This window comes from Nelumbo nucifera, chromosome 6 (genome assembly GCF_055504915.1).
Source record: "Nelumbo nucifera cultivar China Antique chromosome 6, China Antique-T2T, whole genome shotgun sequence".
NCBI lineage: Eukaryota > Viridiplantae > Streptophyta > Magnoliopsida > Proteales > Nelumbonaceae > Nelumbo > Nelumbo nucifera.
In genome coordinates this window covers 54,155,867-54,180,539 of record NC_142654.1, presented here as the reverse complement: position 1 = coordinate 54,180,539, position 24,673 = coordinate 54,155,867, and the positions used below count along the sequence as shown (strand labels likewise).

Sequence of the window (24,673 nt, the reverse complement as noted above, 5' to 3'; positions counted from 1 at the left end):
TATTTTGCGGTTCGGTTTTCTCGATTCGGTTCGATTTTTCATGGACACCATCCGGACCCTGGGAGAGGTGGTGGATGGGGACCGTGGAGTGGCCGGATGGGGCGGGCGGATCAGGATAATTACAGAGCCCACTTCGGTTAGTTGGTGCACAACTCACAAAAACCCTAAAAGGTTTACGTTCTTGGCAGAACACTAGATTCCAGCCTGCCTCTGGAGGTGTTCGTCTAATCGCCCTGTCATGGAAGAAGCTCCTGGGGAGGTGGAAACGAAAGTTTCGGAGGAAGCACCTTCGTCGAACGGAAGCGAAGTTCATTTAAAACCAGAGGAACTCGTCGCTAAAGCAATAGCTCCAGTTAAGAGAGAATTCCTTCGACCTCCACCTCTCAGGCCTTGCTCTAATGATGCTGTCAATGGAGAACCAGTTGTAAACAAGAAGGTAGTCCCTTCGAACGTGGTAACAGGGAAGAAATCAAGGAGGCAATTGAAGAGGGAACGCCAACAGGTATGCTTACTTCTAATTTATAGCTCCTTTCCGATTCTTGTATATTAGAATTCACTAAAGTTCCTTGTTTGCTTTATCTCAGTTTTATCCTACCAGAAGTCTTCACCGTTTAAAGTACTTACATTGGTTCTCAGTTTATAATTTGTTGGCCGCATTAATTACTGCTTACGAGTTTGTAGCTGTATCACTTAGTTCTTCATTCATTCCTGATATAAGTGTTTTAGGCGCTATTATGGCCAGTACTTAACGAGCGAATGCTTGTCGTCCTTGAACGTTCTGAAATTTTACTGCTCAATAACAAGATCGGTATACATTGTTTAACTTAACAATGATAATTTGCACTTTGAACAATAGCAGAATAGAAGGTGCGTTTTAGTTGTTTGACTGAAACAAGACATCTTAACGGAGCTTAAGTATTTAAATCATTCCCTACTGTTATGAAGGCTCTTGCATTCTTCTCCATAAATAGTTGTACTACTCTTTAATTTTCCTTTTTCGTTTCAAATATATAATAGCGGCGCTTTTTTTCCTCTCTCCAATAGTTCTTACTCACAAAACTGGTCAAAAAACTTGCAGGAACGAAAATCTGCATCACATATCTGTCCTGAGGTAGCAAAGACTGGTAATGTGAGCTCATGTCGTTTTGGAGGTAATTGCCGCTTCAGCCACGATGTGGAAGCATTCAAAGCTCAGGTATTGTGACGCTTGTATACCATACATTCCACCTTTTGATAAGCCCAAAAATTCCTTATTGAATTAATATTCTCCGAGTGCCAAATAAAAATTAATATTCTCACATGCATTATTCTGCCTTTATGATGGATAAAATGCTCTCAATTGCAGAAGCCGGCTGATCTAGATGGAGATTGCCCTTTCTCTGCCCTTGAAGGGCCATGTCCTTATGGATTGGCCTGTAGATTCTCAAGTACGCATAAGGATGGCTTTCCTGCGGACTCACTGAATGCACAGAAGAAAAGTTCTGAAATAAATGGGCTGAGCAAAGATCTTCAGAAACTTTTGTGGAAAAACAAAGTCAACTTCCCCATGGCAGATGCACAGCTCAAACTCCTCGGTCTTCTGGTATGAACAAATTGTTTATCTGTAACAAAGCGGGGCTCCATAATTCATTTCACTTTTGTATCTTATGTATGATAATTGTTCTATTGTAGCATTTCTGAAATAATCTTACTTTGGTAACCAAAAGGATCTCTTTGGAATTCTTATAACTCTTTACTTGATTTTCTAATTACATCTGTACTTCCTATAATCATTGGCATTAACTTTTAAGTCTTAGTCACTTTTCACCAAGTTTCGTTTTTAATGGCCCATCTTTCTTTTTTATTTTTGTGTTCCTGCAAATATTTGTTCTTCAGAATGTTGCTATTTTTAATCTTTATGCATGGAAAACAGTTCCCAAGGTTGTGTTTGGCATGCTTTTGGAAAATTAATTTCAATGAATTCTGTGGTTCTAAGAATCACTTTTGAGTTTGGATTATGGAATTTGCTGGAACTAATTCTTTTTCGGGCTAAAAACACACTATATGAATTGATTCTTTGGATCTAGGAAGTTAGCTTCAAAAAGAATCATTTTTGGCTCAAAACTCATTCTTTAGATAGTGATTCTTTGGAGCAAAATTTTAACCAAACATAGCCTAGAAGTCTTCACATTATCATTCAAGAGTTTTATTAAAAAAGGCCATATTTCTGGAAGATGAGACATCAATCTCCATAATCAGATGGCCCTTCGATACTTGATTTAGGCTGTGTATTTTATTTATACTGGTGCATTATAAGTTTTGTCTGAAACACCCTCCTTTTCTAATACCAAAAAAACCCTTTTTCTAGATTGTGATTTCTCACACTGAATTCCTGGAAAGGTCCCAAAATGATTGGTTGGTTTTCACTTTTTGATAAATGTCAACTGCAGGGGAATGGCAATGCTAAGAAAAAAAATCTGGAACCACACAAGGAGGAAGGTGATCAAGCTGTTCTTAATGGGTCTCATATTGGTGAAAATAATGATGGCGAAATAGCTTATGATTCTGTTGAAAAAGTAGATTGCCCTCAAAGAGCTAAGGAGGTGGAGGACCATGTGGGGGATTCAATTGCACTTGATCTGCGGCCATCAAAGAAAGCTAAAACTCCACTCATTGAAAAATGTTGCTCCAGTGAAGTAGAAAGTAGTGGTAATTTGCTTTTCACTGAAATGCTCTTGATAGCTCTATTTATTAACATTTTGCTGAGTTTTTTAGTGTATCTGATCTTGGTTGTATTGCAACAGGCTTGAATCTCCAGGAAAAAGAATTTGAGAGAAGCCTCATACAGGCCGAATTAGAAACCACACCTTCTGATAATTGTCTTGCAGAAACTGATATGTGCTTGAAAGCACATCCACGTGAAAAGAAACTTATTGATTTCAGAGGAAAGCTGTATCTTGCACCTCTAACCACTGTTGGGAACCTTCCTTTCAGAAGGGTCTGCAAGATGTTAGGGGCAGATATAACATGTGGGGAAATGGCTATGTGTACAAATCTCCTGCAGGTTTATTTGTCTGCACTTATCAGTTTTACCATCTCAACAATGCAACTCTTCTTCAAAGTTTTTGGTGAACTTTGTAAAGTTTGAATGAGAACTTCTGCTGAACTTATAGAGACTCTTAATATTATCTAGGATTTACCTTTCTGTATATAGTATGGGTCACTCACAAGGGATCATGGAAAAGAATAAGGTCTTCTGCTGAGCTTTCTCCTTGATTAGTTTAATAATCAATATGAGTCTTTCCAATAAAAAAAAAATCAATGAGTCATGATCATGACCACTTAACCTACACTTGATATAGGGCTTAATCATTTCTTATTACTACTGCTTCCACTACTACTATTTGTGCTGTTGCTAACTTAGTTTCATCTGTGCACAAATTCATTCCTCTTGTAAAATCACAATGAGTTTAGAACTTTTTAAAGTTATTTTATATGCCATGCCCTAGATCAGGGTAGAGTCAGACATCCTTATGAATCCAGGATCCAGTTACTAGCAGTTGGCTATTTTGTCTTATTCTCAAGTTATGTACACAACTGTAGTGTTCAGAAGATAGCTTTGCAGCAACTATGGTTATAGAAATTAGAATGACAAGTAGATTTTTGTTTGGTTTTAATCTGGACAAGTATATTGCCTTTGTGTATGAATTCCTCAAAATTTGTTATATAACATAGCTCTTACAAGTTATTATTTTTCAAGTTCTTGTATGATTTGGTATGTTGTTCTCTAACATAGAGTAGTGGAAATAGGGTCAAGCTTCAGAATGGGCATTGTTGAGGCGACATTCTTCTGAGGATCTATTTGGTGTACAAATATGTGGGGCATACCCAGACACTGTAGCACGTACTGTTGAACTCATCAATCGTGAATGTACTGTTGATTTTATTGACATAAATATGGGGTGCCCTATTGATATTGTTGTTAACAAGGGTGCTGGATCTGCTCTTCTTACAAAACCTTTGAGGATGAAGAATGTTATACAAGCTACTTCTGGCACAGTGGACAAACCTATAACTGTAAAGGTGCTTCTTTCCCTTTGATTTGTTAATCTAAACAAAAAATCATCTGCATATCATGCCTCATTCTCTTAAGCACTGATCCACATCTCTCCAAACACCAACAGAATGCCTGTTCTTCCTGTATCTATTGTTATTTGAAAATGGACTATGCTCAGTTTTTGTTCTTGTTGTGGTTTGAATATATACTTCATTAACTGTGTTTTATTACTCTCAAGTTTTTCTTATCATCATTCCTGTTTTCATTTTAATCCTTTGTCATCATGGTTCAAATGGAATTTTACTGCTTTAGGTCCGGACAGGTTATTTTGAAGGGAGAAATCGCATTGATTCATTAATAGCAGATATTGGCAATTGGGGTGCCGCTGCAATAACAATTCATGGTCGCTCACGTCAGCAACGCTATAGCAAGCTTGCTGATTGGGATTATATATACCAATGTGCAAGAAAGGCCCCTGATGTTTTGCATGTTTTGGGAAATGGAGATGTATTTTCATACTTGGACTGGAACAAGCACATATCCGATTGTGCTGAACTTTCAACATGTATAGTTGCTCGAGGATCACTTATTAAGGTTTGTATGCCTTGATTTATTTATATCATAATGCTAAAGAAATTTTATTATTATTATTATTATTATTTTTTGGTGTGTTTGTGGTGTTAGATGCGTTTGTAATCTGTCATCATCGTCATAATCATCTAAGCCTTATCCCTACTATATGGGGCCAGCTATATGATTCCTGTTTTGCCGTTTCTGTTCTGTTCAATGCCATATCCATTGTTAAATTATGAGCATTTAAATCACTTCTTACTACTTAAGTCCATATCCTTTTTGGTCGGCCCCTTGTCCTTCTAGTCCCTTCAACCTTCAACTGATCACATCTTACAGGTTCTGTAGTCCCATGAGCAAACCATCTTAGTCTACTATCCCATTTTATCACCTATTGGAGCTAATCCTAAGTTTCTTCAAATGACTTTATTTCTGACTCTATCCTTTCTAGTTTTTCCACTCTTCCATTGTTGGCATTCACAAATGCATTTATGTCACTTATTTTTTGGAGATGTTCTTGACTATCCAACACTTTGCTCCATACAACAATACTAGCCTTACAACTGTCTTATAGAACCTTCCTTTTAACCTATGTGGTATTTGCTTATAATATAAGACTCCAGATGTGCCCCTCCATTCTGCCTATCCTATAATTCTATGGGCAACATTCTCATCAATTTCTCCCTTGTTATGGATTATGGTTTCCTGCATTAAATTATTGTTTTCTGCATATGTATTTGTTTGTCTTGGAAGTTTCTTCTTGTTTCATTGTAAAATGGTTTAATGACCTTGCAATAATAAGCTTTCTGCTATGCAGCCCTGGATATTTACTGAAATCAAGGAACAGAGACATTGGGACATCAGTTCTGGTGAGCGATTGGATATTTTAAGGGATTTTATACATTTTGGCCTGGAGCATTGGGGTTCTGACACCAAAGGTATGTCCTGATTACCTTCTAACATTTTGGCCATTTCTAGCAGTTTAGTCAGAGCTGCAGGTGAAGCTCTAGGCTTGGATTAGTCTTTAACAAGTTGACCAACTGAGAAATTATTGTACCTCAATAATAGGTTATTGAAAGCTTCTATCAATAAAGAAAGTGGCTTCTATCAACGATGGTCTTTTAGCCATCACCATAAGGTGATCTATCATCTATCACTATTGGCAAAGTTAAGATCCTTTAGCTTCAATAGTGGCTGTTGTGGATGCTTTTATTGGAAAGAAATACAGCCGCAAACAGCAGCAGTAATGGACAACAACAGTAATGGACAACAGCAGCAATGGGCAATTAATTCACTGTTTAATGGACAACAACAGTAATGGGCGATTAACTCAGTGTTATCTTATCTCTTAGCTAGATTCAGTGTTCCTATTAATTAGGCAGTAGCATTATTATTATTTAAAGATAAATGTTGTTAGGAAGTGTTCCTCAACTCCCCGTTAACCAACTTGTGATGAGATCCTATTCACGGGCCCCATAACAATTTGGTATCAGAGCAGGGCGTCATGGGTGACTTTGAGCAATTGAAGACTAGGGTTCATGATCTGGAGCACAAACTCGTGGAAAACAACAAGGAGGTATGCGAGATCAAGGACGACGTCCGAGAGTTGAGGCACTTGATGGAGTTATATTTTTCCAGCAAGGAAAAGAGTTCAGAAGGGGCTGCAATCACAGATGGCCGCCGACCAGACATGGCAGAATCGTCCGGCGAGCAGTAGGTCGTGGCCCAGGGAACCGCGATCGTTCCCAAATACAGCAGGCTGGAATTTCCTTCCTATAATGGAGCTGGAGGTCCTTTGGGATGGCTGTACAGATGTGAGCAGTTCTTCCGCAACCAACGGACAAAGGACAGGGACAAGGTAGGCTTAGTCGCATTCCACATGACAGAGGAGGCGCAACTCTGGTTTTATAAATTGGAGCAGGAGGAACCTGGGCTCAGTTGGACCCAATTCAAATCTTACTGCCTTCTCAGATTTGGGCCCCCATTAACAAGCAATCCATTAGGCGAACTAATCAACCTCAAACAGACTAGAACTGTGGCTGAGTATCAACGTCAGTTTCAGACCCTCCTTGCAAGAGCATCTTTGGTACGACCAGACCAACAGGTTGACATGTTCACCGCAGGGTTAGCGGAAACTTTGAGGGTGGATGTGGAGATGCAAAATCCTGATAGGCCCCCAATTAACCTTACGTATGCTAGGAAAAGGGAAAGGGTAGCAATCGGTTAAGGGGGGAAATAATTGAACACATGGGGCTTGCCAGCTAGGCATTTATAGAGGAAGTCAGAAGGGGAATAAGAAGAGTCTTGGGGCATTTATAGCTATGTCAGTTATGAATAAGAAGAGTGTTGGACATTTATAACTAGGCCAGCTGGGCATTTATGGGGGGGGGAAGTCAGTTATGCTGTCAGAAGAATATAAGAAGGGTCTTTGGGGGATGGGGAAGGCAGGCTTTGGTTGAGTGCAGAATACTGTGAGTGATTGGGAGAGTCGGCGGTCTCTCGAAGAACCGACCAACTGTTACTGTTCTTTTCTTCTGAATGAATACCAGTTTCTTTGTTGATATTCGAGTTGTGTGAATTCTGCTGTGAGTCTGAGAATTGTGTGTAAAGTTTCTGGGACCTAACAGTGGTATCAGAGCTCGTCTTTCCTCGGCCATGGTGACAATTAAGGAAGTGGCATCGCAGGTGGAGGGTTTCGAAGAATGCTTAACTTCTCTGCATTCTGAATTTCGTGTGGAGATGGATGGCTTACGCAATGAGATTCAGCGACTCAATCCAGAAAAGGTAGCAGCTGGACTTTCAAAGATCTCGTCTCTGGAAAGCTCGGTACAATCTCTGGAAGGAGGCGTTCAAGATCTGGTGAGACGTTTTGATCTGTTGCTTCAGCAACAGGCCTATTCAGCTCCTTTGTCCACGACTGACATTGCTCCTCCTTTAGTCGCATCGAGTCGTGTGGCTGACAAAGGGAAGAGTGCGGCATTTCCGACGTCTTCCTCAATGTCGGTGCCGGAACATACTCCTGATTCACTTCCTCGGAAGTTGGAGTTACCTATTTTTGATGGGGAAAATCCAGACGACTGGCTTTTTCGTGCGGAGCGCTATTTTGAGATTAATGGATTGCTTCCGGCAGAGCGTTTGCTAGCTACAATTGTCTGTCTAGAGGGCGATGCATTGGCGTGGTATTACCGGGAAGTTGGTCGGTGACCTTTTTGTGGTTGGACAGAATTCAAAGAGCTTTTCCTTGAACGTTTTCGATCGACTAAGGAGGGTAATTTACAGGAGCAGCTCTTCTCGTTACATCAGTCTTCTACTGTTAAGGGATATCGTCGCCAATTAGGTGCTCTCCACTCCCTTACGTGACCTGCCGGAATCAGTCCTTGAAGCAACATTTGTTAATGGGTTGCACGACCCTTTCCTGAACGGTGCCATGAAGCGGATGACTGGTATAGAACCAAAGACTTGGTACCTAAGGGCTCTGATTGGATTGTCAATGAAATGAAGAAATCTGGTCTTCGAGGTTGTGGTGGAGCTGGTTTTCCATATGGCCTGAAGTGGTCTTTCATGCCAAAAGTATCTGATGGCCGTCCTTCTTATCTTGTTGTCAATGCTGATGAGAGTGAGCCAGGAACATGTAAGGACAGAGAAATTATGCACCATGACCCACATAAACTACTAGAGGGTTGCCTGATTGCAGGGGTTGGTATGCGGGCTACTGTTGCTTATATCTACATAAGGGGAGAGTATGTAAATGAGTGGAAAAACCTTGAGAAAACAAGGAGGGAAGCTTATCAAGCTGGACTTTTGGGAAAAAATGCATGTGGATCTGGATATGATTTTGATGTTCATATCCACTATGGAGCTGATGCTTACATTTGTGGAGAAGAGACCGCGTTGTTGGAAAGCCTTGAAGGAAAACAAGGAAAACCAAGGTTGAAGCCTCCTTTTCCAGCTAATGCAGGGCTATATGGATGTCCAACAACTGTTACAAATGTTGAAACTGTGGCTGTTTCCCCCACCATTTTAAGGCGTGATCCTGAATGGTTTGCTAGTTTTGGCAGGAAGAACAATTCTGGGACAAAACTATTCAGTGTCTCTGGCCACGTGAATAAGCCTTGTGCAGTTGAAGGGGAGATGAGTATTCCATTGAAGGAGCTGATAGAGAGGCACTGTGGAGGAGTTAGAGGTGGATGGGATAATTTGCTTACAGTGATACCAGGGGGTTCTTCTGTTCCACTGATTCCAAAGCACATATGTGATGATGTGTTGATGGATTATGATGCACTCAAGGCTGTCCAAATGGGTTTAGGGACAGCTGCTGTAATTGTGATGGACAAGTCAACTGATATTGTGGATGCAATTGCTAGGCTCTCTTACTTCTATAAGCATGAAAGTTGTGGGCAGTGCACACCATGCAGGGAGGGGACAGGATGGCTGTGGATGATCATGGAGAGGCTGAAGGTTGGAAACACGAAGCTGGAGGAAATAGACATGCTTCAAGAGGTGACAAAGCAGACACACCATCTATGCATTGGGCGATGCTGTTGCTTGGCCTGTGCAGGGACATATCGGTGCACGGTGTGCATCCATCCACTATGCCTGGAGTTACTGGTTTGGAAGTGCTTATTCATTGGCAGGGCCTACCTGATTTTTAAGATTCTTAGGAGCCTTTTGACTTGCTTCGAGACCAATTTCCTCATTTTAACCTTTGAGGACAAAGTTAGACTTCGGGTGGCGGGTAATGATAGGCCCCCAATTAACCTTATGTATGCTAGGAAAAGGGAAAGGGCAGCAATCGGTTAAAGGGGGGAAATAATTGAACACATGGGGCTTGCCAGCTAGGCATTTATAGAGGAAGTCAGAAGGGAATAAGAAGAGTCTTGGGGCATTTATAGCTATGTCAGTTATGAATAAGAAGAGTGTTGGGCACTTATAACTAGGCCAGCTAGGCATTTATGGGGGGGAAGTCAGTTATGCTGTCAGAAGAATATAAGAATGGTCTTTGGGGGATGGGGAAGGCAGGCTTTGGTTGAGTGCAAAATACTGTGAGTGATTGGGAGAGCCGGCGGTCTCTCGAAGAACTGACCAATTGTTACTGTTCTTCTTTTCTTCTGAATGAATACCGGTTTCTTTGTTGATATTCGAGTTGTGTGAATTCTGCTGTGAGTCTGAGAATTGTGTGTAAAGTTTCTGGGACCTAACAAATCCCCCCAATCTGGTTACTGCTATGAATTTGGCTCGCGCTTTTGAACGCAAATTGCAACTCAACCGCGGAAGTATCAGTATAGGGCGGCCTCAAACAACATGGGCAGCCCCGAAACCACTCGGAATGGCTCCTTCTTCAGCATCCAACCAAGAACAAAAACCACAGACGAGCAACAATTCCAGATCGACATCCAGTGTGGGAAGTAGCGTTGTTGCACCCCCTATTAAGCGCTTGTCTAGGGCTGAGATGGCAGAACGCAGGGCGAGGGGACAGTGTTTTAATTGTGATGAACTTTACTCAGCAGGGATCAAGTGCAAGAGACTTTTCTGCCTCCTAGTGGAACAAGAGGAAGATGAGGATGAACCCTCTTCATTGGAACCCAATCCAGGAGGGCAAAATCATTCTCCAATCTCAGTCTATTGTTCGTTCCAGAATTAATCGAGGTGTTGTTGAGGCTCTGGTGGAATGGGCCAGCTTACCATTGGCTGAAGCTACCTTGATTCCTTTGACTGTGTTTCAGGACACCTATCTTGAATTCGAGCTCGAGGACAAGCTCTTAGTCCAGGAGGGGAGTAATATTGTGGATGCTTTTATTGGAAAGAAATACAGCCGCAAGCAGCAGTAGTAATGGACAACAGCAGTAATGGGCGATTAACTCAGTGTTATCTTATTTCTTAGCTAGATTCAGTGTTCCTATTAATTAGGCAGTAGCATTATTATTATTTAAAGATAAATGTTGTTAGGAAGTATTCCTAAAGAAGGACTCTTATCCTCTTGTAATTTCCTATTTAAAGGAGCAGATGATATTCAATAAAATTATCGATATTTTCAGTCCAGAAAGAGCAGAGGTGAGTTGGTGATCTCTTTAACAAATCACCATTAAGGCGCTAAAGATAGGTTCCTCAAGAAAAGGGAGAAACAAGGGAAAACAAGAAGTTTTCCCCGTTAACCGACCTGTGACGAGATCCTATTCGCGGGCCCATAACAGTGGCTTTGACCCATCAAAATAAAAAAAGTGATGTGGATCTGGTGGTGGTCTTTGTGTGGTGAATGTGGGGCTGTGGGTGATTAGAGATGAATAATGTGGCTGGAAAAGAAAATTGAGTGCTTGCTGTTCACCAAAGAATGAACAAGAAATTAGGAGAGAGGTGAACTCTTGTTGTTATGGTAAACAGCAAAGAGACGGATCACTTGGAAGAAATAATAGAGAGGGGAAAAAGAACCAGAGTTCACTTAACCAATATTTATTTAATCAAATCACTCTCTTGTACTCCAATTACAATGACTCTATTTATAGACTCAATTTATTAACTCAGATGCCCCTTTACAAACTCCAATTTGGACTAGGAAATTGACCCAAGACAACCAATTATTTTAAAACTATCCATAAGTAACCCAGAAAGGGCAAACTCTCTTATGCTGCATTTTTTAAGGACGTATTTCCTTTTTTTTTTATCAGAAACGGTAACTTTCATTAGACATATTAAGAGAATACATTGTCACCACCCAGTCAAGGGTGTTTACCCCAAGAAAAGTACTTTCTGATTACAGAATAGCCCAAAACAAGTTTTCCCTGAAAGTTCCTTGTTTTGCAAGGGTGTCGGCTAGTCCATTCGCTGACCTCCTTGTCCACTTGAACAGTGCCCCAACCTCCCTTGCTAAGCAGTTTATTTTCCTCATGAATTGTCAATGTACCCAGGCCCCCAAGTTATGTGACTGCAACCACCCAATTAATAGTTTAGAGTCCCCTTCTACCTCAATCTGGTGTAAGCCCCATTGTTTAGCCAGTCTTAGACCTTGTAGCAAGGCCATAATCTCTGCTCTCAAAGAGTCTCCATCACCTATTGGACCTGAATACAGTGCAACCAGTCTGCCCTCCCTGTCTCTGAAAGCTCCTCCCACCCCAGAGGGACCCGGGTTTCCTAAGGAACTCCCATCGAAGTTCAGCTTCACCCATTGATGTGCAGGAGGGATCCATTGCTCCTTTAACACAGACCTCAATGAGGAAGAGTTTGCCACAGTGTACCATCCTCTAAACAAATCATCAGCTGAATAATTTTTAAATAAAGGGGATGCTTTAAGCCAATGAATGACTGCAAAAAGGAGATAAAAAGGACGTATTTCCTTTTTGCAGTTAAAAACTCAATGTTCATAGGGGCATTTTAACTGCAAAAAGGAGGTAAGTCCTTAAAATATGTAATGCCAAATGCAGCCTTAACCAAAAAAAAAAAACTTTGACACCTTGGAAAGCATTATAGGCTAAAGCCCATCTTATAATCAGCTTCTCAACTTTCCTACATAGGTTATCAAGTATCAACAGAAGATGCCTTGTTTTCAAACGTCCTATCATTCCTCTCCTTCCACACACTCCAGCAAACAGCTGTAGCAATCTTCCAAAGGATTCTGCCTCTCCTACTGAAAGCACCAGATTTCAAAGCCAAGACCAGGCTGCTTACATTTGGAGGAACCACCCACAACAGACCAAACAACCGTAGAACAGCAATGAAGTCTTTGACTTGGTTGGATTTCCATTTTAATATATTGATTATATTTTTGGGAGTTGTGCTTTTAGATAACGGCATGTAGACTCTTTGTTACATTGTTAAATGACAACAATAAAGGAGCAATAAAGGTGACTGCTTCTCTTTGTTGCAGTAAGTGTTAGGCCGGAAGAGGGGTAGGTCCATTGGAATCTTGATTTATGAGTCCATTAAATTGAAAGAAAATTCAAATGGCAAATCATTCTCTGCCAGTTTATGATAGGATGGTTAATTAGTTTCTTCCATTTTGTCTTTTAACTTTTTCTAGATGACTATCGAAGTTAGAGTCTCTTTAAATGCCTTTTGAATTTGGCTGGTAATAAACCTAAGGATTGGAAGCTAATTCTGACAAATGTCTGCAGGTGTGGAGACGACAAGGCATTTCTTGCTAGAATGGCTTAGCTATACATGTAGATACATTCCTGTTGGCCTGTTAGATATTATTCCTCAGCGACTAAACTGGAGGCCTCCCAGCTACTTTGGTCGCAATGACCTCGAGACCTTAATGGCCTCTGATTCTGCAGCTGACTGGGTATATTATTTTATTCATGGTGACCATGGATGAGTATTTTGCTGGAAGGAGATCCTATTTTAGTTTTTAATAAATGTGTCAATGTGTTTCTTTTAAATACAGGCTGTTGATAAAAAATGGTTTTCTTTTTATTCTTGGTGCAGATTCGGATCTCTGAGATGTTGCTCGGCAAGGTTCCATCTGGCTTCACATTCGCTCCAAAACATAAATCTAATGCTTATGACCGAGCAGAAAATGGTTAACTTTTTATGCAAATTCGCCAAGTAAATAAGTGGATTTGAAAATGGTGTTTAGGTGCACCTCACTTGTCATTTCCCTAGCTTACGGCTTTGTGCCAGTCTGGTCTTTTTAGCTTCAGGCGTTTCAGCTACATTTATGGTTGTGATGCTTGAAAAAGATGAATGCCTGCTGCCCAGTATGGTGCTAAGCTGATACGTATTATGCGGGGTGAGAAATTGAAAATACAATACTGATGGAATATGTTGTCATTGTATTTTAAAATGTTTAAGCAGTCTAGGGATTCTACCTTAGAACAATAGTAGTAGTAAACTAATTGAGAAAAATAATGCAGAAAATAGATCAGCCTATTTATGAATAATCAACTGTTACTTGTCCATTCTCAAATAAGTGCTAGTCTTGTATATTATCTTCCAGCACGAGTGCTTGTGATCTCGTATATTTTGATTTAACATGTGCTAATGCTTAAACCTGATTTTTTGGTCTGAATTAATGTTAATTCATTATGATCCCAATGCTCTGGTTGTAATGTCAATTCCATTTATGCATTGATTTTCCTTTTCATGTAGATAAATTAACTTTTATGGTTCCTAACCAGTTTTCTTAATACATAATTTAGTTTTTTACTGGAACCCTTGTCTCAAGAGTTAATACTAGATCCATGATCCATAAATAAAATAGATTAGAATAAACAAATAATAATCCATAAATAATTTAATAATTAATTATTTTTTAGAATAAAAAATAACATTATAATTAAGTCATAAGTATTAACAAAATAAAATATTAATAATAAATGAGAAATTAACAAAAATTATAATATTAGTTAACTTTAATAATTAATTAACAAACTAATAATTTACAATAAAATACTAAATCATAAAAGTGTTATTAATTTTATTAACAATTAGCAACAAAATATTTAATAATAAATTAATAGTTTAATTAAAAGAAATAATTTATCAATGAAAATAATTTGATAATTTATGAATAATTAATTTTAAATTATTATAATTATTAATTAAGTCATGTGTATTAATAAAATGTAATATCATTAATAACTTATAGACTAATAAAATGTAAAATATTAATTAATTAAAATAATTAACTAATTATGGATTTAATTAATTATTATCTAATTAATAATAAAAAGTATTATTACTAATTAACAATTAACGAAAAATAGTTAACAATTAATTAATTAAGTAATTAATAATTGAATAAAAATGATTTTAAAATAATAATAATAATAATAATAATTATTATTATTAGTTATTGTTAATTCATAGTAAATATTAATAAAATAAATTTTAAAATATTACTTCTTAATTAATAATTAATTAGATAATTACCAATATTAATTAATTATAAACTTATTTCCTTAAAATTTTTATAATTAATAATAGTAAAATATAAAATAATAAAAGTATTACTAATCAATTAATTAATAATCGTTACTAGCATAGATTTTCACACTATTTTCCCTTTTGCAACCAAACAATGGAACATGAAAAATTTCCACCCGTTTTCCCTTTTCCATCCCATCCCACCAAATTCTTCCAACCGCTATAAACAAGACATGTAACAATGGCCAATGGGCAATGAAAGCCCAATCATCAGTGCTCCATACTGTTACCAGATGTATCGAGATTCATTGCACATGTCTAGTTTGTAGCAAATCATCGGACTCTTCTACTCTTCGTTGGACGTTGGGGGTTCTGATCTAATATCAATTTGTGATTTAGTTGAGTTGGTTTCTAATAGGGTAGCCGGTTTGTTACGATGGGAAACTCGTTAAATTTTGCTTGTATACGTGGGGCCGAGTGATGATTGTGCTGGTGGAAGGAACTGATCCATCCAAGGTAAATTCTTTGGTACAATAAAATGGTTGATCTAAGCTTTGGGGGTTTGGAAGAAGAATTGAAGGTGAGAAAGACGAATTTGCATCGACATCCCACAAAGCGTGTCCCATGCGCACCCCACAGCACATTCCAATAGTGTATTGGAGAACATATCCCCATATCCCCATGACAAGAGTATGGGAGATGTTTCCAATGCATGGTGGGATGTGCATGTGGAGCACCAATCTGAACTGAAGAGAGTGTATAGAGGCACAAAGAAGTTATCATGCAAATAGGGGTGGATTCGAGCTAAATACTTGGTTATTTGATCTCGGCTTGCAAGAATAGTATCAGGCTCGAGCTTGACTTAATTCATAGCTCGCGAGTTCGAGTTCAACTCGACTCGAGCTCGACTATAAGCCAAATTTTTTTTTGAAAAATAAAAATTATATGTATGTATTATTTATTTAATACATACATATTATATATACAATAAAAATAATTTATTCAATACTAGGCTCGCAAGCATCACGAGTCGAGCTTCACTGGGCTCAAGCTTGGCTCAATTAGTAAACAAGCCTATATATCAGGCTCAAAGCTTGGTTTAAATCGAGTCGAGCCGAACTTTTCACAAGCCAAGCTCGAATTACTCATGAAAGGCTTGACTCGTGGCCACCCCTATATACAAGGGTTTTATAGAGATGACGATGGGGTAGATTAATTGTGTATACTCTATTCAGGTGGATACGTTTTTTTTAGAGTTTGATTTGAAGCCGGTTCAACAATGCAGTTTTCAGCAAAACTGCAATCTAACACTTTGGATCGTACAAGGGAGGTGAGCATGAATTTTCTCTGTATTTTTCTTGCAAAAATCAAAGGTGAAACTGATCAAGATCAATCCTAGAAGTGGAGGCCGAATTAGGGTTTTTGGGGTGGCAAGAATAGAGAGAGAGAACTGAGAGCAATGCCAAGTGGAGCAGATTCGATATCCTCTTTTCTTAGCCTTAAGGATCACCACTCCTAATCAAATTAAGAGGTTCCTAATCCAAATCTTTATTTGGATTTGGACTCTCTAAGTGGATAAGACTTATCCTCTTATCCTAATGGTTGATTCAGACCCATATCAAAGCCCATATTTGCCCAAATCACATGACTGCTTAAGTCGTCATGTGACACCTTGATTAATCCAATTAATTATGGGCTTTAGGCCCAATAAGCAAGTGGTTCACATCCCTAGGTGGTTGCTGGCTCATTTAGGTTCACTTTGTATGGTGTGGGACTCCAACAATGACCTTACATAAGCCCATATGGGTTCGGCCCAGCCTCTGTGAAAAGGCCTGGCCAAATTCACTATTAAATATAGTGAATCCCTGAGTCCATCAGTATGGGCTCTTAATGAGCCCAACATTTACAGTAAATGATCCTTAAGTCCATCTATCCTATGAAGGCCCAATGGCAATAGACTTAAGTAAGATATAGTCTATTAGGTAAACAACCCTTAATGGTTTCTTACACTTAACCTCTCAGTCCATATTGGTAAAACATTACCCAACAGGGAAGGACCTCTCCCCTGGTTGCAAGGTGCAATGTCACATTCTCTGTTCGGATGGGTCCTGAGAATTAAAACATGTTTCTTAAAACATAATATATATATATATATATATATATATGATCATATAAATATATTTTGCAAAACAAATCTAAAACACGGTTGAAATTGACTGCTGATAGTTTTGGTTTCCATAAGAGAGTGCAGTCCCGATCATTCACTTTGTCCGACAAAGGGGGTGATCCTATCATTATGATCATCCACTTGAGTGAATTCTCAGACTGCCCCAACATACCTAGGTTTTGACTCCAAAGGATCTCACCGATTAGCATATCAAAGATAACCCGATCCAATACCCAATGCAGTACCATAATCGAGTCTAGGGGCTAGGTGCAACTTTCCAGTTTTGTCCATCAGTTTCCAAGGTTGTGGGCATAACTAGAAAATGGTTCGGGTTCAATGTTTCAAACAAACACACACTACATGTGCTTTGGGTCCAACCCCGGCAGCTGAGACTGGTTGCCCCAACCTTCTTGACAACACATTAGTGTCAGCCTTGACAGGATAAACTCCCCAAATCTATCCAACGGCTGAGAATATTGTAAACTAATACGAGTCTTATAAGTATTCAGTTTAAGTGATAATTATACAAAAATACACCAATATAACATGAAATAATTATGTACTTTTTATTCATTTACAATAAATGCATCAATACATTAATTCAATTGGAGTCAAGGACATATATGTTAGATCATGTTGGGAGTATATTAGAACGTATTTGTTAGCGTGTGATCTCAACTTGTCTTTTCTGTTTGAGGTTTTGTAACTTTTGTTTGTTTGTTGTTATTGGGTTCAGGTCAGATTCAGCTTGGCCAAAGTTATTATAACAATTTGGGTTAGGAGTAATAGGTAGGTATCTGCTCCCAAGAAAATGCTCCCAAGGCTGTCCCAACAGTCGACTATATCTATGTACTACTGCAATGGCTGGTTGGAGAGTTGTTGTTATCATGTTTTAGCTGATCCGTATCCCAATCCAGGAGTAACTTGTGCCACTCTATAAATAATGACCCACCTAATTGTATATTCAGGGAAGTACACCGCAGGCACCGCAAAATTCTTTAATTAGAGAGGTTGTTTGATCCACGGTCAGGATTCATTTGTGGGCCTAAAAATTCTGAGGTGGGTTGAATTCACCCTTGTATATTTGGTCAGGGCTCCACCAACCCTTACAAGTTACACCTCAACTGTAGACCATCGGAAATTCCCCTTATACCCCTATACGAGGCTTGCGTATCTTTTTCTCTCTGCTCTTTCTTCTTCCTCTCGTCTACCCTGTGTGTACCATACAAGCTTAGGGTATTTTTTCCTTATACTCGTTCTTTTTCCTCCCAGTTGTTGTTCTTCTTCCCTTCGGTGATTCCGTTGGCCGGTCTTCTCCCCTCCAATGCCATCCCCGAAGTTTCTGGTAATCTATTTGCATCTCCTTGAATATCCCAGTTCTAGAGTTGAGGGTTCCGTAAAGTCTCTCCGGTACTCCCTGTTTTCTTTTCAACAAGGTCCCGTTAGTGTGTCCTGTTTCCACTGATTCCAGTGCGGAAGGTTCCGTTAGACTCTATGTTTCATCCCGGTTTGAACAAGGTTCCCTTAGTCTCTCTTCTTCCCTCCGGTTCCAGTGATTACGCTCTCGTTAGGCTATGTGGTTCCTCCCGATTTGATCAGGGTAACCTCTCATTGGTGAAGCTCTCCCTTAATAATTAATTAGTTTCACTCATTCTTTAACAGGGTGTGTGTCGTTCCCCGACACGTTTTCTTCTTGCCAAGCTTCAGAGGGATTCCCATTCCCACTCCCCGAAACGTTTTCTTCATACCGAACTTGGGAGGGATATTCCCATTCCCAAATTGGAAGTTCGTCGGCGGCTATTGTAGGTTATTTCGCGCAATTACCTACTTCCCCACCCCTGTTGTGTTGTCTGAAGCGCTGCATTGCGGGTGGTGGATCCTGTTTGACCGGACGCAAAGGTTCCTTGCATTCTCACCATTTGCGTACTCCCTATTCTCTGCTGAGTTGTTTTACATTTTTTTTTTTTTTTTTTTGCAAGTGTTTGTTGATATAAACCATTGAAATATCACGTAACCTGAACCTTCAAAGAAGTTAGCTTGCTAGTCCATTACCATTGCCATAAGAATCGGTCAGTCTGTTAAGAGAGTTAATCTGTTAGTGTGCTGCATAAGAATAGGTCAATTTGTTAAAGAGGTTAGGTTGTTAGACTATGGCATAGGAACCTGTCAGTTAGTTAGAAGGGATAATCCCATAATTAAGGGCTAGTTTAGTGGTAATTAGTTAAGTTCATCTTGTATTTAAACACCAACAACCAGCTGAAGTGGTGTTGGAAATTAAATAAAAATCTTGTGGGTTTCATTCTCTCTTTCAACTCTAGCTTTGACTGGGACCTATCACCTTAATTTTTCGACAATCATAGTTTGGATTTTAGTTTTGATCTCTGTATAAATAAGACTATATTGGTTGTGACAACAATTGTGGGTAGGACAGAGGTTCGTTGTATTTATCCTGTACTATGTTGTGTAAATGCCATACTATAGTCACCTATACCAATCCAAATCGATTTTGTATCCTCGGATGCAAACATCAATTCCCTTACAGCCAACTAGACGCACTTGTACAGTAAAGATATAGTCAAACCTAGTAGACATGGTATGGCTATACTGAAATTCAAGACATCCATTCGTAATTCTAGTCCTTCACGAGAGTCATGTCATTTGCATGTCGGAATAGATTTTCATCCCCCTTAATCGTTGAATCTCATACACCGAAGTTATAAAAACGTTGTTTTTTAGCATGGTTTTTGCTTATTTTTGTAGGTTTGTAGTGACCATGCAGATCATGATGCTCTACTAAACCTGTGCGGGAGTTGTTGGATAGTCTCCTGCAAAGCACAAGGACATGCCCCAACAGACTCCATTTGGGCATTTCCTAAGGCTCGGTTTGAAAAAAAGTACAAATACAAATTTGTAGAATATAAAACCTATGTAATTGTATTTGTACTCCTTCAAAACTGAGCCTAAACGTGGGTCAAGACCTAGTTGAATTATGGGACCCGAATACTCACTACTTCAACCTAGGAGGTAGGGTCATGGAACTTTCTGAAAGTGATGTTGCCCTGATCACTGGCCTTAGCTTGAGGGGTATTACCGTTGACCTGTCAAGTGGGATGGCCATTAAGGCATTGTTCTTGTCATTCTTCAAGCTCCCTGAAAACCGTGCATCCAACATAGAGCTAGATGCGGTGCTTCGCCGGTTGAAAACTATTGTGAGGTTGGAAGGCCAAGAGTACATTCAGGAGGTTGTAAAGGTGGTCTTCCTCTTCATCTTTGGCAGTGTATTGTTTCACACTAAGCAGTTTCCGAGTGAGTTTCATCTGGGCCAGTTACATTGACGAATGATGATTTGGAGCGCATTGGAGATTATGCATGGGGAGATGCGTGCATAACTATCTTGACCCCTAGCGTACATCTAATGATGCCTAAGCCCTTGATAGATTGTTGAATTCTTGACCCCTAGGGCTGAGGAACTGCCCTTGCTAGATGTTGTTGGTAGTAATGTCCCAGTTAGTAAAATTAATGGAATTAGTCTTGTAAGGACCAATGTGATAGGTCCCAATCAAAGCTAGAGTTGAAAGAGTATTCTGCTTAGGGTGAGAATGAAACCCACAAGATTTTTAACTAATTACCACTAAACTAGTCCCTAATTATGGGATTATACAGATTCCTATGCCATAGTCTAACAACCTAACCTCTTTAACAAATTGACCTATTCTTATGCAACACACTAACAGATTGACTCTCTTAACACACTGACCCACTCTTATGCAACAAAAAGAACTGACTAAACAACTACCTCCTGATGTAGATCTTCCAACCATACGCCGAAGGTTCAGGTTACGTGATATTTGTATGGGCCATGCGTCTAGTGCTCACATGTTTTGTCGTTCTAATTAAGTTGAGGAGCCCGTCGGCCCAAGCAATGATGAGGAGAGGCATGGTGCGACTGATGACCCTGCTGAATTTGGTGAGCATAGAGGGAAGAAGGTACTTGTGTCTTTAGTTGAATGATACGAATAATAATTCACCCATTGACATGTAACCATACGTAGTAATTAATTCCTGTGTTGTTTTCATCTACAGGGCTTCTGCAAAAGTTGCGTCGAGTCGTTGGAATACCAAATTCTTCAAAAGAAGGCCAAAGAGTATGCATCAATGAAGCAGAATGCAGTGCTTCGCACCGAGGTCAATAGGTTGCATGCAATGCTGACCTACAATGGCATTGACCCCGATGGAGTCCCTTTGAGCGAGAGAGTGTTAGCATTAGCCTCCTGCTATTGAAAGTTGATCATCACCGCACCGCTATGCCCCCTGTTGGTTTAGCCAACAGCACCGATGCAGCTCTCTCTCTTGAATGGATTACCATTGAAGCGGCCTCCTGGTTATGTGATATCGTTCAACCGTCTCCATCTGGCCTATCCATTTTCAAACGTAGATCAACCCAGGTAAGGAGAGAGCAGTTCCAAAGTAGCCTAGTTGTCTCCCAGTGTCAGGTGCCAACACATCATGGGCAAGTTGCAAACATGTTTGCCATTGCAGCTGATCCGAAGAAAGTGCAGCAGGAGAAGGTGAATTAGAATTAGTAGATGTTGTCCGCAGGTTTGAATTTGTTAATGGCGTATTGATTACTGATGTCTTTGTTGCATACTCTTGATTAGGGGTGATCATGGGCCTGGCCTGTGTCGGGCTTTGCACTTATGATAAGGGTTATAGTTTAGGTCCGGGCCCGGCTCGGCCTGGGGTTTTAGACCTGAAACACAAGACCTAGCCCAGGTTTATACGGGCCTGGGCCAGATCGGGCCTGATTCTGGGCTAATGTCACTCATATATAAAATATTACATATCGATATATTAAATGACATAACATGCATATAAATTTATTTTATATATTATATAATATAAATTATATATGTCATGTTATAATATTTATATATAATGTAAAATAATGTATACATTATACACAAAATGTATAAGTTTAAATATATGCAAGCCGAATTTAAAGTATTAAGCTCAAATCCGGCCCTAAAATTTGCGGGCCTGGGCCAGGCTGTTTTAAGAAGAAGAGGCTATTATGAAAAGTTGATTCCACCGCACAACCCGTTTACTTTCAGTTGACCCATTGTTGACCCCACCCCCTTGTCATTTTTGGTCTCTAATAAATGATAACCCTTTATTGCAGTGAGGAGTCTGTCTGTATGGAGTAATGGCGATATGTGGTTGAGTGCACGGTGGCTGCGGCGCCTCTTTGAGACATATGCTTAGGTATACAATGAGGTATGTTTTTTGTTGTGAATGCATCGTTTATTGTTGAAAATAGCTTAAATGCGATCAGTGTAGCCTGTTTGCCTTCATACCTATTGGTGCTTGCTTGACTCTGCTCTTGTATAGGTGATAGATGCGTACGGATTCTTGGTGGTTGCACGATCGATAAATTTGGTGAAAGTGTGCCATGTTGTCACGGGGGTAGTTCTACAACGGAAGAAACCCGTGCGGCGTCCTGGCCAAGGCAGGACAGGACAAGCCTTTATGCGCTTAGAGGCTAGGAGTTGCCCGATGGGATGGCTCCACCAAAGTCAGTAGCACTGGATCATGACCTCAAGTCCAATGGCCGGGGCACTCTCCTGGCTCAGACCGGTCCATGGGAGGCGCCACTTACGTGCTAAAGGGGGACAACCATCATGGAAGGCGACCATGCGCCGATGAGGTGACTTGGCACCGATGTGAAGGGTCTCCTGTATGTCGATGATGACAGGCACTTGTGTGCCATGATGATAGGCAACCGCTTGGGCCGGAGCACACCCGTGCGCTAGGGGCAACGGGATAGCTCAATCAGCTTGGGCAAGGGGCTGGCGAGGTAAAGGGACATGCTTGAACCAGGCCCGCATGCCAAGCCTCCCTTGAGTATCGGTAGCGCAGTGCCGGTCCAACACTGTCCCCATGAGCAAGTGTGCGCCCATGAGGAACCCTGGTAGCCATGCTAGCCGTTAACCAGGGCCGCCCCGCAAGGGGATGAAGGTCTAGGAGTGCCAAGGTTAGGCACCCAAGGAGGTTGACCACCCCTCCTCAAAGAGTACGTTAAGCTTTTGGTGGTCTGCCTAAAGATATCAGTTCTCCCAAAAATCTTACAGGCGAAAATGACGGGCATATCCCTAACGTAAGCCTGCCAAGCGTAAGCAAGGCTAAGCCTGTGCTGAACCGTAACAATGTGTCGTCCGTGGCCCCGGTAAGTCTTACAGACTCATTGGTAGTTAAAGTTCTCATTGATTGTCATTGCACCATTGATTACTGTAGCTATATTCTCTGGTGATCGCGATGAAGAGCTATACAAATGGCTCCAGTCCGATTCGATATTGGTAGTCGATAAGGTCTTCATACCAATAACGGATCGTTACTTTGCAATGGAAATTACTTGTGGTTGATATGAAAGCAACGGGAACTCCAATCGTACAACTCAATCAATACCACTTGCCACCGCGTGCATGCTAGACCCGTTGTGTCTACCTCATGACTAGTTCACTAGTAAATTGCTTGCTCAAGTGTTTATCGGCCGCTTTACTTGTGCATCCATGTCCTTTTGTTCATCTTCATCCTAAGGCAGCAAACGAAACTAAGGGATAAGATGGCGCCAATCATTCCTGGTGTATTCGGGTGGGCATATGAATTTGTTGACTCAATCCCAAAGCAGCTCGGGTACGTCTTAAGGAGAAAATGTTTCCAATATTTTGCAACTGTATGTTTCTCCAATGACTTTGATCCAATAAGCAAACAAGAACTTGTTTTGCATTTGCATGGTTTACTCCTGTGTTTACTTAGTAAGTACTAACCGGATATTGCGGAGCAGTATCCCCTGAGCAGATCATCCATGAGCAATGGGTATGCTTTGTTTAACTTATAATTGACTTTGGGATGTTGTTCTTGTACTTGAAGACGTCAAGTTGCGGGAGGACCACGACCCATACATGTCATTATACTTGAGGTTACATTGACTAATCTCCAGTATAAATATTTAGCCCCCAAGTTGGTAATTAGGCATCCCGGGCGGGTTCGCTGTGTCCTTGGGGATTTTGTGGATTCCCTCGTCCTGGTTTGGCAGCCAACACACCCTGTTCGGTCCACATGCCACTTAGGGGATTTGGACACATGTGGTGCACTGGGGATTAGGGATGGGGATGGGCCGCAGGACCACGATGACATCATAGGGTAATGCCCCCAGTGACATAGGGTAAATCGTGGCCCGATCGGAGTTACGTGTAGGCTTGACGGAGTGAAACGAAGGTTTACCTTCCCTCCATCGGCCAAGGTTGTTGGTAATTAGGCATCCTGGGCGGGCTGCCTGTGTCCCTAGGGACATTGTGGACTCCCTCATCCTGATTTGGTGCCCAACACACCCCCTATCTAGTACACGTGCCACAAATGGGCAACTCAGGGGATTTGGTCACGTGTGGTGCAATGGGGGTTATGGTTGGGGATGGGTCATGCAACAGCCAGGGTGTGGTAGGGTATTATCACCCGATGAAATGGGGGAAATCGTGGCTTGATCGGAGTTAAGTGTAGGCATAAATTTCGCTCCGTTGGTCAAGGCCGTTCACAATTAGGCGACTCGAGCGGGCTGGCTGTGTCCCTACAAACTTTGTGACTCCTTCATTCCGTTTTGTCAACGAACACACCCCTCGTCCCATCAATGTGCCACTTGGGGGCAATTGAGGGGATTTGGGCACATGTGGTGCAATGGGGGTTAAGGTTGGGGATGTGCCCCGAGATGGTGTTGTAGACTATTGTCCCAAGGTGGCACGGTTCTAATCGCAACCCGATCAAAGTTACATGTAGGCTCGATAGAGCAAAACGAATGTTTACCCTAAATCACTATTTCACTTCGTCGGCCAAGGTTGTTGGTAATTAGGCATCTCGGGTGGGCCAAATGTATCACTAGGGACTTTGTGGACTCTTCCATCACAGTTTGGAGGCCAATACACCCCTCGGTCCACGTGCCACTTAGGGGCATCTTAGGGGATTTGGCAACATCTGGCGCACTGGGGATAGCA

At 40.7% G+C, this 24,673-nt stretch overlaps 1 protein-coding gene, 1 long non-coding RNA gene and 1 pseudogene across 3 annotated transcripts; all 3 read left to right on the top strand.

Moving 5' to 3' along the window:
* The first annotated feature begins 69 nt into the window (after window positions 1-69).
* On the top strand, window positions 70-13,505 carry LOC104602061 (FMN-linked oxidoreductases superfamily protein). Its single transcript, XM_010265630.3, has 10 exons — window positions 70-502; window positions 1,079-1,195; window positions 1,346-1,582; window positions 2,430-2,688; window positions 2,784-3,043; window positions 3,790-4,062; window positions 4,349-4,630; window positions 5,424-5,544; window positions 12,712-12,881; window positions 13,025-13,505. Exons 1-10 carry the CDS (start codon window positions 239-241, stop codon window positions 13,121-13,123), a joined length of 2,082 nt encoding a protein of 693 aa, XP_010263932.1. The 5' UTR covers window positions 70-238; the 3' UTR covers window positions 13,124-13,505.
* Window positions 6,111-9,402, top strand: LOC148791069 (uncharacterized; annotated as a pseudogene).
* A 4,226-nt stretch (window positions 13,506-17,731) lies between the features above and the next one.
* On the top strand, window positions 17,732-23,403 carry LOC104602062 (uncharacterized). Of its 2 annotated transcripts, none has more exons than XR_736020.3 (5): window positions 17,732-18,554; window positions 20,530-20,618; window positions 20,715-21,199; window positions 21,811-21,905; window positions 22,020-23,403. It is a non-coding gene; the product is annotated as an uncharacterized LOC104602062 (long non-coding RNA). The 2 variants fall into 2 exon arrangements; XR_002022924.2 differs by having other exon boundaries at window positions 20,440-20,618.
* The last annotated feature ends 1,270 nt before the right edge of the window (window positions 23,404-24,673 follow it).